General features: G+C 36.3%; 1 protein-coding gene across 4 annotated transcripts in view; it reads right to left on the bottom strand.

The window, feature by feature from the left end:
- Window positions 1-16,280, bottom strand: part of Cntn1 (contactin 1) — a 381,249-nt gene that overhangs the window by 53,176 nt on the left and 311,793 nt on the right. For all 4 annotated transcript variants that reach the window (XM_045152150.1, XM_045152152.1, XM_004662174.2 and 1 more), the window contains 3 exons: window positions 13,699-13,933; window positions 10,292-10,395; window positions 713-899 (listed from right to left, as the gene is read on the bottom strand). In XM_045152150.1, coding sequence (XP_045008085.1) covers window positions 713-899; window positions 10,292-10,395; window positions 13,699-13,933 — 526 coding nt within the window. The remainder of the gene's footprint in view (window positions 1-712; window positions 900-10,291; window positions 10,396-13,698; window positions 13,934-16,280) is intronic.

The following is a 16,280-nucleotide window of genomic DNA, read 5'->3' as shown; positions in this document are numbered from 1 at the left end:
TTTGTAAGTTGCAGAGTATGTCTCAAACCCAAAGTCTGGCTGTACCACTAGGTTCTAACACCTTATTAGGAGATTCACTAACCTCAAAAGAATATCATCCATTTACAAATCCTAATGCTAATCATGACCAAAGATGGTTATGAATATCTCTAGAGACCGGCATATAAATTCTCCTATGTATAAATACATGTAATTGATTAAAAGAGAGATGTCAAAGTGAAGCTTTATTATTAAAGCTTTATTAAATTAGAATTCCCACAAGATCTGTGCAGAATAAGCAGTCTTGTTATATAAACAAAGAGTTCAGTGATAATACTGTAAGACTAAACCTCGCAGAAAAAAATGAACAGAATTTTAATTTTCTTACGTTGCCAATATGCTCATATAAAATTGTTGCAATTAGTGAACAAAGAAGGTATACAAGTTAATTTTGTAATGGAGAACAAGTTGAAGGAGAACCCTCCCAAAGGGCTAGTAGCATAAGGAGGATTTAAATACATAAAGGCATCCTTCACAGTTTTCTTTATATACAATAACTAGCGTTGCTCAAAATTAATTTGCAATTGTAAAAGACACTATTGGAAAGAAAAAAAAAAAAAAAACAAATGTTCATAGGCAGTAAGGTAGAAAATTTTTCTCATATGTGCCAAGAATCATGATAAAACCAAAGTGGTGGTTTTTGTTACATCTAAAATCAAAATTTGACACTCACGAGCTTTTCTGGTGAAAGTCTCAATCACATCACTGGAAGGTCCACAGCCTGCACTGTTGCAGGCTCCGACTTCAACAAAGTACTGGGTGTCGGGCAGAAGGTTCTCCAGCCTGGCTGAGTACTCCTGGCTGGTGACTTGAACTCGATGTGCAGCTGCTTCTTTGTCATGTGCAGCCCAGTACCGAATCTGCACACATACAAGGTGATAAATATTTTGTCATGATTCAGAAAATTTCTCGGTCAGGGGAGTGCAATGGATGAGAGGAGGGATGGGAGTAGTGGAAATCAAAACTAAAGGTGTTATAAACATACCATATGAAAATTTATTTCTCTAGCTAATTATATACATATACATAAAATCTTTAAAAAATGTGAGAGTCTGTATAGAGGGGTGGGGTGAATAATGCTGTCCTCAGAAACCACACATTGTTACAGAAAATTTCTTTTGCCAGGTGTGAGATATCTCCCAGTCAATTGTTGATCAGAGGCTCTTGAGGCCCACAAAACAAGCAGGCTGTTGCCAAGGCTCTTGGTTGTCCACCAGAACTAGTCAGTATGCCTCTATTTCTGATGACACCATGAACTTAGGTGCATGGCATAGAGATCAAGCTACAGCCTCCTCCCTGATGCTAAGCTATACCAGTGTTGGGAAGTGCTATGTAACCAGCCTACTGGGGGAGAGAAGTCATAAATACCCTTAATATCAGTGGACCCTATAAGCAACACAGCTGGCCAACCAGGCAAGATGTGCCCATTAGTGCAAGAGTGGTGGGTCTGTTATGGGTAACAAACTGCTCTCTGATTAGATATGAGGTCCACTCCATGGGAGCAAATACATGCTTGATACTGAAAATGTAGTGGAAAACTTATGACTGGGAAGGTCCTCAGCCCTAGAGGTGAAGCTACTACTGTTTCTTGGCAAAATGGATATATTAGGGCTGGAGAGATGGCTTAGCGGTTAAGTGCTTGCCTGTGAAGCCTAAGGACCCCGGTTCGAGGCTCAGTTCCCCAGGTCCCACGTTAGCCAGATGCACACGGGGCGCACACGTCTGGAGTTCGTTTGCAGAGGCTGGAAGCCCTGGCGCGCCCATTCTCTCTCTCTCCCTCTATCTGTCTTTCTCTCTGTGTCTGTCGCTCTCAAATAAATAAATTTAAAAAAAAAATGGATATATTATACCCTCTAAACATTTATGTCAGTGGCCATATATTAATGCTGGCCTCACTTTTGGATAAAGAAACTTCTCTTTTCAGATGGCAGTAACTACTGGTAAGACTCCTCATCAAAGTGTTGAAAAGTGACAGTGGAGTGTTCAGTGCTGAGTGAAATGTCTCTATCTTGTAAGACTCAGATACCACTGTGAAAGAGGTGGCAAAAGAACATAAGATCCATAGGAAGTAAAGTTGGGCTTTAGAATGCTGTGTTCCACACATAAAGTGGAGGTTAAACTTATGAATTTTACAAGACCTGCATAATATGAGGGCAAAATATTACATAAATCAAAGCAGAAAGGCCAGGCATTTGCCTGCAAAGCTAAAGGATCCAGGTTCAACTATCCAGGACCCACATAAGCCAGATGCACAAGGGGGCTCATGCATCTACAGTTCGTTCGTTTGCAGTGGCTAGAGGCCCTGGCCATGCCCATTCTCTCTCTCTCAAATAAATAAACAAAATATATTAAAAGTAAATAAAAGAATAAATTAAAATGTTTATATTCACACAGAATTATTAATATCATTGGTAGAAATGTAAGCATTTAAATTTGCTTCAAGAACACATAATCTTCATAAAAGTATTAGAAGTCTAAAAGAAAGGCCTTAGAAAAAGCCTAGCTCTTATGTTTAATAAGGAATTATTAGACTTACAATAAATTTCTGGAATATAATGCTATGAATTCTGTAGAATGAACACAGTTACATTGCTTCTTAATAAATATTGAGAAAGCTGTAAGATGAGCGGTCCTTTAACCTTATTTTCTCCTAAGAAGATGAGACTATGGTAATAGGTGCTCACAGTGCTTATTATTTTTGGAAACTAGGTATGCATCATTTTACTATTAGCAAATTCTGTAAATTTTATATCAGATTTCTAAGTTATCTCCTAAATTATTAAGCTTACCTATGTTAAATGTAATCTATGTCAAATAGCCAGTCCTATAATACTCTTTACAAAAAAATAAATGTAGCATTTAAGTTAAAGCATGAGGCTAATACAAAAACTCAATTTATGAAAAATATAATTTTATGAAGATACTTATAGCTATATTATCTAGATTTCAGACTAACCCAATTGTTACTTCATTTTATGACAATTAGCAATATAAGTAATTAAAATTTGTGTCTTTTATATTGTCTGGAGTCCCTCGCAGTTCTGTGTATTTTAGACACTGGCACAGAAACCAGCCAATTCTCAGCTGGCTTCAGATGAAGGTAACAAGGTGGTATTTCACCTGTGCCATTATCAAAAACTTCTCATCTTCATGCAGGGTTGTCTTTCACTGAAGCTTGCTCAGTTAGCACTGGAAGATGGTAACTGTGGGTCAACTTTAACCAATGGAGAAAAGAGAGGAGGAATGCATCTGTTCTTCTCCTATGCAGAGCAGCTCTGAGACACATTTACCAAGTTCTTTAAATCTCAGGGAATGAACTCTCAGCTGCCCACAGGATATAGCACTTTCATATCTGAGTTCTCCTCCCTTTCTTATTCTCTTGAGCTTTTCCTCCCATCTGCTCCCTAGGGTCACATTTAAATTAAATTAACCATCAATAATAAAAAAGGTACCTTTTACCACACCTTTGTGTCAGTCTTTGCTTTGGGAAGATGCATATTAAGACAATGTCTTCTCCAAATTTAGCAAATTAAGTACCACTTTAATGTCAATTTATGTCTACCCTCATAAATTATACTGTAAAAATGTCTGAGTAGACTCCCTGGGACTGTTAACCTTTTATGAGAATGGTTCAATCAATCATCTGAATTAATCTACAATTTAACTCCTAAAAGTTTTTAAATTCATTATTTTTGATAACCTGTTCTTCATGTTTTGTTTAATTAAGTGAGTGTTTTACCTGTTGGGTAAACCAACTAAGTATTATGAATTCTAGAACATGAGCCCAAAGTTACTAAAATGCTTTCAAAAAGACTTTTGGAGTTCTTCTTGTTTACCTACAGTATAGAAAACCTCACTAGGTGTTAAGAATGGAAATAGGGAACTCTTTAATCAACAAGGTAAAATTGAGTGACCTTACTTTTTCTGAGATACATTTTAAAACCACAAAGGAAGAGACTAAATTGCTTGAAATGCTCATTTTAAATATTGGGAAATTAACCTTGAATTAGGGTGAACCATGAAGAATGCAAATTATGAAAGTTCCTTAATCAATAGATTTTATTTATATTTTAATCTGCTGCTCTTTACAAGTTAGATCTATCACATATTTTAGGGATGTGAAGAAGTGAGGTCATTGTCATTTTTTTAAAATCATTGGTATCTCACATATTTTAAAAATATTTTATATTATTTATTTGACAGAGGAAGAGAGAAGGGGTGGGTGTTCCAGGGCCTTCAGCCACTGCAAACTCCAGAAGTGTGCAGCCCCTTATGCATCTGGGGAATAGAACCTGGGTCCTTTGGCTTTGCAGGCAAGTGCCTTAACCACTAAGCCATCTCTCCAGCCCCAATGTCTCATCACATATTTTTAGGTTGAAACAATTTTCATACTATAGTTAATCAGAATTCACCTCCATATAAGATAGGCACATTTTCTTATAGTATAGATAAATGACAATGTTTTCTCTCTTAAGCTTTCATCTTGCTGCTCATTTATTCTAGGCACTGTGTGTGACTTAAAATTTTTAAAGAATGAATGGATAATAAGATTAATTCTATGATTTATGAGCAGAGTGTCATCATCTGGAAAGACAAGACATAGATTACAATCTACTTATGAAAAGTATCAGTCAGACAAATGCATGTAAGACAAGTCCCTCATCTTTAAATATGAGATAATACAATCTGTTGCTAAGGTTGTATAGTCTCAGCACAAGGAGCATAAGGGTTTAGTAGAGAAGGGACTTAAGAAATGTTTATATTTTAGTGTCATTAATATTACCATAATCTCTATGAAATGTTTAATTCAGAACAGGAAAAAGCTCAAGTGGGGATCATTTAATTCTTCCACAAAATCCTATGATGTAATGGTGACTCTCAGCTTCATAGATGAGGAAACTGAGAAAGAAAATTACACATTCTCTACCACTTACAAAGTAACAGGCCTGTGATAAAGAGTATGTCTGCTTAGTGACATACTTCATGGCTCTGCTAAAAGTGATATTGCAAAAATTAAAATGAAAAATGAAGGCAGCTTCCACTTAAACACATTCTTTACTTCCTTTTTTAATTTATTAATTTATTTATTTGCAAGGAGAGGAAAAGAGAGAATTGGTGCTCCAGGGACTCTAGCCACTGCAAAGGAACTCCAGAAGTATGCACCACCTTTTGCATCTGGTTTATATGGATCCTGTGGAGTTGAATCTGGGTCCTCCGGCTTTTGTAGCAAGTGCCTTAACCACTAAGCCATATCTCTAGGCCTTGAACACATTCTTTGAATTATCCTTTGAAAAAATCTTATTTGCCAAAATCACATTTTGCTTTTAGAAAATAATAAAGATCTATGTCTCAATTAGAAAAGCTTATATACTAATTATTGTCTAAATGATTGGTGTCACTACATAGCATTCCATCTCTTATTCCTTTTATATTCTTCTTGGAATATAGTTATAAATTAGAGTCAATATTATAATTTTTGCCATAGTTAAATGTAATATATTATCTCTATCACAGACTTAATAAAGTAAAAATATATTTAATGCTATGACACTATGATATGGTTTATATAGATGGTTTATATATTAAATTATATTTAAAAAAATTTGGAGATGAATGATACAAAAGAGGAAAAATTCTTTCAATGCAAACTTTGATTTTTCAAGCTTTAAATATTATTTTATAAATGTGTCTTACAGATTTTTATGTGAGCTAATTTTTACTTTTTTAAATTGTGCCCTTTGCTGTATGAACATATTTCATATTGGTCATTTTCCCATCTGGTTATCTTCCTATATTCCTTTTTTCATGTCCCCATTCCACTGAGGGCCCTCCTTAGTGAGGTAATTCACTGTGAGATCAGGAATACATCAGTTAGTCTCAGAGGAGGTGAAACCAATGCCTCAGAATTCTTCTTCCCAACACCTGTGGTTCTTGCAATCTTTCTACCTCTTTGGACATTTTTTGTTGTTGTTGTTTGTTTGTTTGTTTTTACTACAGTGGTTTATGACATCTGATGAAGCTCTTTCTTTGATATATTTTTTTAACTTGTGCCGGAGATGGCAAACATGCCATTTTAGGATCACGAGGAATCGAGTGCTGAAGAGCTGCTTGACACAGTTCCAGCCCAGCTGTCTTTTCCTTGAAGTCCGATGTGGCCCCTCCATAGAAAAATCTTTGGCTCTCTACGCTACAGAAATGTGTGGTTTTCTGTATAATGTTTGTCTTTCTCTGTCTTTCACTTGGTGTCCCAATCTCTAAGTTTACTTTTCCAGTAAAAATTGGTGTTGGTGAAGTGTTGGTCAATGTATCTGAAAGAGGCTCTGGCATAGAATAGGAAAAACAAGAAAATGGGTCAGAGATAATTGTTTTCCTTAAAGGCCTTAAAGAAAGTCAGGCATGGAGTACAAGTAGACTTAGGAGGAAACAATGAACCTCTTGGAACAATGTAAAATTCGTGATATGACTAATTTTTCTAAATGGTGGCTGTGGTGGTTTGATTCTGGTGTCCCCCATAAACTTAGGTGTTCTGAATGTTAGCTCCCCAGCTGATGGATATTTGGGAATTAACGCCTCCTTGAGGGAGTGTATTGTTGAGGGTGGGCTTATGGGCTTTATAGCCAGTTTCCCCATGCCAGTGTTTGGCACGCCCTTCTGTTGCTGTGGTCCATCTTACGTTGGCCAGGGGGTAATGTCCACCCTCTGCTCATGCCATCGTTTTCCCCTGCCATCGTGAAGCTTCCCCTCGAGCCTGTAAGCCAAAATAAACCTCTTTTTCCCAGAAGCTACTCTTGGTTGGGTGATTTCTACCAGCAATGCGAACCGGACTGCAACAGTGGCAATTGCAATTGACTCTTTACCAGGAATCCTACAGAAAAACAACCGAAGTCAGAAATAGTTCAATCTGGGGGACAAAAGTCTAAGTATTGGAGGGACGTGAAAAGGAAAATTCAAAATAAATAATTAAAGGATAAATGGATCTACTGGATCAGTGATTAATGATGGGAAGCCCCATTTGTGGTTGTTTCACCTCTCACCTTTAATAGAGTAATTGAAAGTAGAAGTCCAGGAAATCACAAGTGCTTGACCGCACATACATAGGGAAATTGTGAAAACAGTTAATCATTACAGGGGCCTTACGACTTTACTTGAGGTGAATAATTATAGGGTTGTTTGATGATAAGGAATAACAAAAATTTTCTATGAATTCTGTGAAATTGTAACTTTCTTGAAGTTTGTTCTTGCATGTCGTGATCAGAAAATAAAAGACTGAGACTAAGTGCTGTGGCAGCAGAGAAGCAGAGAAATATAGAAGCATGGAAGCATAGAAACAGGGAAAAATAGAAAACAGGAAAAAAAGGCAAAAAGATAGAAAAAGAAAAAAATAGAAAAATAAAAAGAGAAAAATAAAAAAAAATAGAAACAGAAAAGGAGGCAGAGAGAAAAAGATAGGAAAGCTCAGCTGCCTTCAGCATTAGCCTGTCAGCTTGCACCAGAACTTGACTTTGAGTCATTATTTCGCCACTCCCTTTCACACCTCTCTTCGGGGACCCTCCTTCAAGCCAGGGCTGGACCCCGGAAAACTTGCTGTAGTGAGTGTGGTTCTTAGGTTACTAAGTTGTGAGTACTGTATGTTCTCTCAACCTGATCCTGCCCATTCAATCTCCTATTAACCTCTTTCTTAGGTATAATTGAAAAAAATTTTAAAAGCCTTGTAAAGACATTTGGAGATTATCCAAATCATTACTTGAAATGCACAAATATCTTACTAGTCTATATTAGTGTTTGAATGTTTGTGTTGCTGTTGTAGTCAGATCTCAGAAACATGTGCTTGAGTGAACCCTTGTGTAATACTTGATTTGATGGCACTTCATGATTCCTGCTAGCACTTAGCAAATATCAGCTCAATGTCAAGCAAGTACTCAGAACAACTCTCCACTGTACTTGCTGTTCTTGCATCACCATGATGAAAAAAAAAACTGACAGAAAGAACTCAAGGATGAATTATTTATTTTGGCTCACAGTTCCAAATGGTTATTTGGCCCCAAACATTAAATGAGACATTCGGAAAGGTGGAGCTTGTGAAGTAGGAAAACTATTCATTTCCTGGCTAATGTCAGAGGGAAAGAGGAAAGGAGCAGGAGAAGGTAGAGAGAGAGAAAAAAAAAGGAAGACTATGACCTCAATGATCACCATAGGTGACCTATTTAATCCTCCATTCATTTAACTTTCTAACTTCCATGTATAGTACCACCAGCCAGGGATAATCATTTAAAACATGAACTTGTAGGGGCCATTTTATTTTAAATGCAAAAAATTTACACTGAGAATAAAATAGATAACAATCTTGTCCTTTTGGAATAGTCCATTGGCAGATGAAGGGGGAAGACAGGAACTGTGAGGCAAGTGGGCAGCTCCAGCCCTTCTCCATTCAATGACTAAAACAAGGAGTCTTGGCTGTGGTATCAAACCTATTACTTTGAATTAAAAAACAGGAGTTCTAGAACCTTCTTGGACAGTCTTTGTTGTTGTCAGCAGAGGCATTCAGTCAATTCATTTCTGTACCTTGTTTGCTCATCTGTGAATTTTCCCTTTCCCTATAGAATTTAATCTAAATTGTGTGAATACTGTGTTAACATCCCAGCCATCTTTCTAGTGTCAGTTTTCCACTTCCAACCCACTTTGATTAAGAGGAAACGTTCTCTTCTTTCTATCTGATTAACTTTTACTGGTTAAGACAGCTGGGGGAAAATGTTCTTTGGGTCAGGTTGATTGTTGCAGTTTTCTACTTAAATGAAAAACATATGACACATATTTGACCTATTTATAATAGTACCTCTCATTGCAATGTTTAAAAGGAGAAACAAGATGATCATTTGAAAGAGACTTATATAAATTACCAAACTAGGGCTGGAGAGATGGCTTAGCAGTTAAGGCACTTGCCTGCAAAGCCAAAGGACCCAGCTTCAATTCCCCAGGACCCACTTAAGCTAGACCCACAACATAGTGCATGTGTCTGGAGTTTGTTTGTAGTGGCTGGAGGCCCTGAACCACCAATTATCTCTCTTTCTCTCAAATAAATAAATAATAAATATATAATTATAAATTGCCAAAACAATTTCCAACTTCTTAAGGTTTACCTGTATTTTATGAGACTCTAACTTCAAAGATCATGCATAGTTTCTCAGTGTTGCTTAGTGGTACAGCATTTGTATAACATGCCTGAAGCTCTCAGCTTGATTCCCATCACAGAAAGGTGATTCTTGGCTAACCAAGAGTGTGACATACTACCTTAGTGTTTATTATTCCAACACACCGGTCTCATTATGTCCATTGTAGATAATCCAAATAGGAATCTCTGTTTTAATCAATATTTGTTTTACTCTTTTTTAAAAAAAAATTGTTCATTTTTATTTATTTATTTGAGAGAGTGAGAGAGAAAGAGGCAGATAGAGAGAGAATGGGCGCACCAAGGCCTCCAGCCAGTGCAAACGAACTCCAGACGCATGCGCCCCCTTGTGCATCTGGCTAATGTGGGTCCTGGGGAATCGAGCTTCGAACCAGGGTCCTTAGGCTTCACAGGCAAGCACTTAACCACTAAGCCATCTCTCCAGCCCTGTTTTACTCTTTTTATTGAGAAACATTATTTTCAATTTTTTATTGAGTATACCACATTAATGTAACACACGTACATGCTATATAATCATCAAATTAGAATAATTTCCATCTTACATTTCCAAGCCACTAAACACAGAAAATACAATGTTACTTGCCACATTAATCAAAGGCACACAGGACTTTAAATGATGCACATATTTAGGTTTGGGGAGATGACTCAGCGGTTGAGTGCTTACTACATTTAAACATGAGGTTTTCTTGGGCAAAAAACCACTAGTTCAAAGTCCAGGAGCCAAGAAACATAGCTGGTCATGGCTATGGATGTGTGTAACCCTGGTCTGTGAGGAGCAGAGACTGGGGGCTTACTGGTATGGGGAGACAATACATCTGGATTGAGGTAGAGACCCCTTCTAAAGGAAATAAGCATATGAGTAATGAGAAATGGACAACTGACGTTCTCTTCTGGCCTCTACAGGCATACACATATAGTGCACACATTTGCACATATAAGTTCATACGTCACACACAAAGCACATATACTATACAATATACACATAAAAAGATGCACATTTTAAAGACTTGTTCTTACATGTTTATGGGTAAATGCATTTAGTTTAGTAAAAATAATTGAACTTACCTGATAGTTTTCCACAATTTTTTCTAAAACATGCTTCCAATGAACAGATATCTCAGAAGATGATAAGACTTTGACACCAACTTCTGTCGGGGCTTCATTGGGAGCTGAAATTTAATGAGAACATCGTATTTTAGTAAAAGTTCAAATAAAGAAATTCAAATAAAATTTTCTTATATGAATAAATAAGTAGTTTTAAAATAAGTTATAATTCATTTATTTCATTTTAGAAATATTTGTTTATTTCATTGTCACTGGTGATAAGTATACACACACATATATTAATATGGACATAAATTCATAATGCATGCCCTTTTTCAAATATAGGAAGATCCATGAAGTTCAATTATGTCTGTGAGCAAAACTGTACTCATTCTTTATTACACCCTACTGATACAACTAAGAAAGCCTTTTGACGTAATTTAAAATTAATTATATTATCAGTTTTATCAAACAAAAAAATAAATTTGGTATTTTTCCAGAAAAGTGTTCCTTATAATTAATTTTATTTTACTGTTATTGGTATGAATTACCAATCCACAGCAATATTGCTAACAAAAGTTACCTTTTTTTAAAATATTTTTTGTTCATTTTTATTTATTTATTTATTTGAGAGTTAAGACACAGAACGACAGATAGAGGGAGAGAGAGAGAATGGGCACACCAGGGCTTCCAGCCACTGTAAACGAACTCCAGATGCATGCGCCCCCTTGTGCATCTGGCTAACGTGGGTCCTGGGGAACCGAGCCTCGAACCGGGGTCCTTAGGCTTCACAGGCAAGCGCTTAACCACTAAGCCATCTCTCCAGCCCAAAAGTTACCTTTTATGTTCAAACTAACACTTTAAAAACATATGACCTTCAAAACAAGTTGTGACAGCAACTATTTCTTGAGCTCAGGAAAGCTTTTACATACTTAATCTTCCAACTGGGCATAAAGTCAAATATGTATCAAAAAGGCTTCTGTTCAGAGAAGGAAAATTAATTTACATTCTTGTTATATTTACACAAAGAACAAGGAAAGTTTAAAGGGAGAGTGATCAATTTTGTTGCCTTTCATTCTAAAGTCATAATCCCATTTAATGTTAAAAAATGTTCTACATGTCATAAATGCTACCTTTCTAAATCAAAGTAAAGATGTGACAACATGATTGATTATTTTTACCTAGAGAAGAAATATTACCAACTTATACAAGTTTCAATACATGTAAGTTTAGTGATGCTCATGAAACACTTAGGAAAAAAATTTAATTAAATTCAAATGATCAGGCCTAAATAGATGAAAAGTGTAATTTTTTGCCTGTAAGCTTACTTTATCAACAAATAAAACAGCATAACAACTTACAGTGGAAGAAAAAATAATTTGTAAGTGCTTTTAACTCATTTTCTCTGTGAGATATAGTCATGTTTTTTTCAATTATAATTTAGTCATGGGATGGAGAGATTGCTTAGTGGTTAAAGCTCTTACCTGCAAAGCCAAAGGACCTAGGTTGGATTTCCCAGAATACACATAAATCTAATGCACATGGTGGCACATGCATCTGGAGTTCATTTGCAGTGGCTAGAGACCCTGGTGCATCCATTCTCTCCCTCTCTCTCTCTCTCTCTCTCTCTCTCTCTTTCTCTCTGTGTGTGGACTCTCTCATAAATAAATAAAAAATTAAATTAAAAAATAGAGTCACAGTTCACATTCCTACTAAATAAATATGGTATTACAGCATATAAGATTTGTCTTTGACTTCTCCATTGCATTATTATATAGCTAAAAATTACCTAGTATTCTCTTAAGGTACTGATTTGAGCTAAATTACTCAGATAATTACATTTTTTGTATATTTTTACATTTATTGTGTATTCTTATGATATGCCACATGATATACTATATGGCAAAATGTCACATTTGTAATGAATATTCAGATCATAAGAAATGAATACAAATTATACTTTAAGAAACATATGCATTTATTTTATAAATATATATAGTATTATACTAATATATGTTGTATATGGAGAGAGTGAGAGATAGAGAGAGAGAGAAAGGATGGCATACCAGGGGCTCTTGCCACTGTAAGTAAACTCCAGGTGCATGCCACTTTATGCATCTGGCCTTATGTGGGGACTGAAGAGTCAAACCCAGGCTTGACAGGCTTTCCTAACAAGCACGTTTAATGATTGAGCCATCTCTCTAGCCCACAAATTACATTTTCAACAAAAATTGAACTAGTTAATGTCATGACTGAAGAATACATGTCATACTTTCTATGGACTTCTAAGGGAGAGCTCTACTTTAATTTTGGAACAAAATATAGCCTGGCTTGGTGGTCCACACCTGTAACCCCAGCACTCAGAAGGCTCACACAGGACGAATGCTTTGAGTTTTAGAACATCCTGGGCTACAGAGACAGACCTGGTCTCCATAAAATAAAAACTGCAACCGGTACAGAGATAAATAGAATTTCTTTTCTTGGTAGGTTGAAAGCAGCCCACACAGGGCTTTAGTTCTTGAATGCTTCCATTTGAGCTTCTTCCTTATGTGTAAAGAGAAACCTAGCCAAAGGCAGACATGTTAGGACAAAAGGTAATGAAATCTCTATTTGTGTTTCTAGTTATTAATTACTAACATGGTATGCATGAGAGAGGAAGCCAGAAAGTGTTGCTTCATCTTTTTAAAATAGAATAAGGAGTCTATAAACCTTCCTAGCTTAAGGAGGAAATTATGGAAAATTATGTCATATATGTAATCTAAAGCCTGACACAGCTGTCATTTAGCATTTATATAGAGGCCTCCATGAACATACTCAACTTATTTAAATTGGCCAGATACATGAAGACCCATCATGTCAGTATTACTGTCTCCTCCACACAAATGCCCTACTGGACACTTTTTCTTTTCAAAGAAACACGTTACCTGGCTCTCTGTGTTTTCATATAATTATGTCTATGTTTCCTTTCCCAGCACTGCAGTGTAATAAAATGTTGCATAAATGCAGTTTCACAAGTTTTGAATTAAAATTGGATGCAGTTTTACAAATACTCTATATGGCATAGAATTTTAAATAGTAGACTTTATGAACACCCAGACTCCCTGAAGTTCAGTTGGTATGAGGAGCATAGACCACATTTTGGTCAAGAGGCCAGAACTAGGAGTCCACTGCCAATTCTTTTAATGAAGATTTTCTAACTACCATGGACAGGGTCTGAAGGATGAAAAAGACATTTTTAGCAATACTAATCATTTACATAGAGAGGCTAGTATTTTAAATTAGCTTAAAATAAAACTTGTTTACATAGCATAAAGACATCTTAGTAAATGACTTGTTTACAAAATGCCTACCAAGATAAAAATTTTAGTTAAAAAGATCTAAAAGGACAAATTATAAAAGATTCCTCCACCCAACCACCATTTACCTACCATCTTGTGCTGAGTTAATGACTGCTACAAGGCTGTATGGCCCATCTCCTTTGTTGTTGAAGGCCTTCACTTTTACTTGAAATGCAGTGGAAGGGCTCATAGTTTCATCTTTATGGACATACCGACCAGTATCTGGATTAGTAACTGTAACTTTTTTCCATTCTTCTCCATCAAATGGCTTAAATGCCACTATGTAACCAAAATTGTTGCCATAATGGTATTCTCTTGACAAAGGCTAGATAGAAATTGAAATAATAAAAGGATTTAGGGATTAAGTGAATGGAGAAGAATCCCATGAGAATTGATGTGTGTGTATGTTTGTGTGTGTGTATGTGTTTATATGTAAAACATACTTAGTTCATACATTAGATGGTTGAAATTGAGCAGACACAAACTCAACATGTGATAAGACCTTTGTTCAAGCATCAGCCTTGTTTTCTCAGTAAACGACAGAGGTTCCCATCCCAACTTTCCACTTTCGTGTTTCCTCAGTCCATGGAATCTTCTATTTCAAGACTTGATTCTAGTAAAGACCACCTCCCCATTTTGTCGATTCCCTTTAAAGCTCCATGATTTAACACTAGATAATTCTCAAAGTTATCTATGCCACTGTCTTCCTCTACTCCTGAAAAATAAGTTGCTTTTCTTCTTTATTCTCAGTACCTAGAGCAAGGCTGAACTGATTATATACATATCAGTAAACAATATACATATTGATTGATTGAGTACGTTTCAAAGCTGAGCTTCAACATAACCAAGGGAATAATCAGAGGAATGAACAGGTGCCAGAGAGGAAGGGTCTCGCTGTTGTCATGTGCAGTGCATTGTCTCTGGGACCTGCTAACTGCTGTGCTGCTGCAAGGGCTCAGGTCCCTGAGATTGTGGAATGGTTTCTTCTGACATAATATGCAAATTATAAGTAATGAAGTTGGTGTTAGTGCTAGTAATTTTGAGTTAAAGTTATTTCTAATGTTTGCTGTTTAGTCTTTGAAAGCAGTAAGGTAAGCTAAATTATATAGATACTTTTTGTCCAATCAAAGTTCAAAGTTAGGTACTTCAGGGCAAAAACCTCCACAAAAACATGAATTAAATATAACAGAGTTGCTTGAAAATACAGTTAAGAAGGAAGATATAGAGGTCAAAGGGTAAAGGCTGTGCCTGGATGCAATGTGCAGATATCCCAAAATGGGATGTCAGGGTTGTAGAGAACAGAGTCCAGATAATATGGCCCAACACCTTCTATAGTAGTTTAGACATTACTTTTATTTATTGTTCTCTACTTAGCATTAGAGTTTGGAATATAACACAATCATCAATGTACTTTCAAAGGTAATGATTTCCCTAGAAATTTTATTCTAAATGTTTGGAGAATTTTAAAATTTTGAATTACTTACAAGGCCTATTTTACTGGAAAATAGGTGCCCATAGGGTTGATGGAAATTTTGTCAAATGGAAGCATATGCCTTATTTTTTATAATATACACATTTAAGCTGTTACAGTGACAATAGAAATTGAAAATACATAGATGTTCAGATGAGCAAAAGGCATTTCCCTCTTGCTTATAGATCTGATTTAAAGATCTCACATAACATGGAATGACACAGTACAGACCCAAGTCTAGTGTTACTGAAATATCTCCCCACCAGATAAACCAATTGAATTCATGTGAAGAGTAACCTTGACATTTCTCCTGCACTCTGGGACATCCCCTGGAGCCTAAACTATACTTCTTGACTATATTTAAGATGTGGGAACATGCTGCCAAGATAGATGTGAGGTGTCAGTTTTGAGTCATTTATGTTGTACTGGCCTTCTCCATCTACCTGCCCCTTCAAAGATCCCCATCTGCCATGACTGACCAATCATAATAGATTATACTAGTCATTAAAGTAAAATTTAGTGAGTAACAGTCACCAATTTAAAAATAATTTTGATATAAAGTTTATGAACTGATCTTTAAAGTAGAAAATGTTCAGGGAAGAAGCTACAAATTATAATTGGGTTACTAGATGACAACCCCAGAATATCACTGAAATCAAATGGGTGAATTTTTTGTCTTTAGGCTAGCAGATCCCTGAGTACTCAGTGACAGCTTTGCATAAGGAAGGACTGCCCACTGAACTAGAATGCCAGATGAAATCTGACTTCTGTTTAAGAAATGCAATTAATTTTTATTTGAAGATTGAGTATTGCTTTTTATTTTTTTATGAAAGTGAGAGAGAGAGAGAGAGAGAGAATTGGCAGGACAGGTCCTATAGCCACTGTAATTGAACTTGAGATGCATGTGCCACCTTGTAGGCATGTGTGACCTTGCACTTGATCACATTGTGTAGCTGGCTTATGTGAGGTGTGGTGGTTTGATTCAGGTGTCCCCCATAAACTTAGGTTTTCTGAATGCTACATTCTCAACTGATAGAGATTTGGGAATTAACTCCTCCTGGAGGGAGTGTATTGTTGGGGTGGGCTTATGGGTGTTATAGCCAGTTTCCCCATGCCAGTGTTTGTCACACTCTCCTGTTGCTATGCTCCACCTGATGTTGGCCAGGGAGTGATGTCTACCCTCTGCTCATGTCATCATTTT

This window comes from Jaculus jaculus, chromosome 6 (assembly GCF_020740685.1).
Source record: "Jaculus jaculus isolate mJacJac1 chromosome 6, mJacJac1.mat.Y.cur, whole genome shotgun sequence".
NCBI lineage: Eukaryota > Metazoa > Chordata > Mammalia > Rodentia > Dipodidae > Jaculus > Jaculus jaculus.
This window is presented reverse-complemented; position numbering and strand designations above follow the sequence as displayed.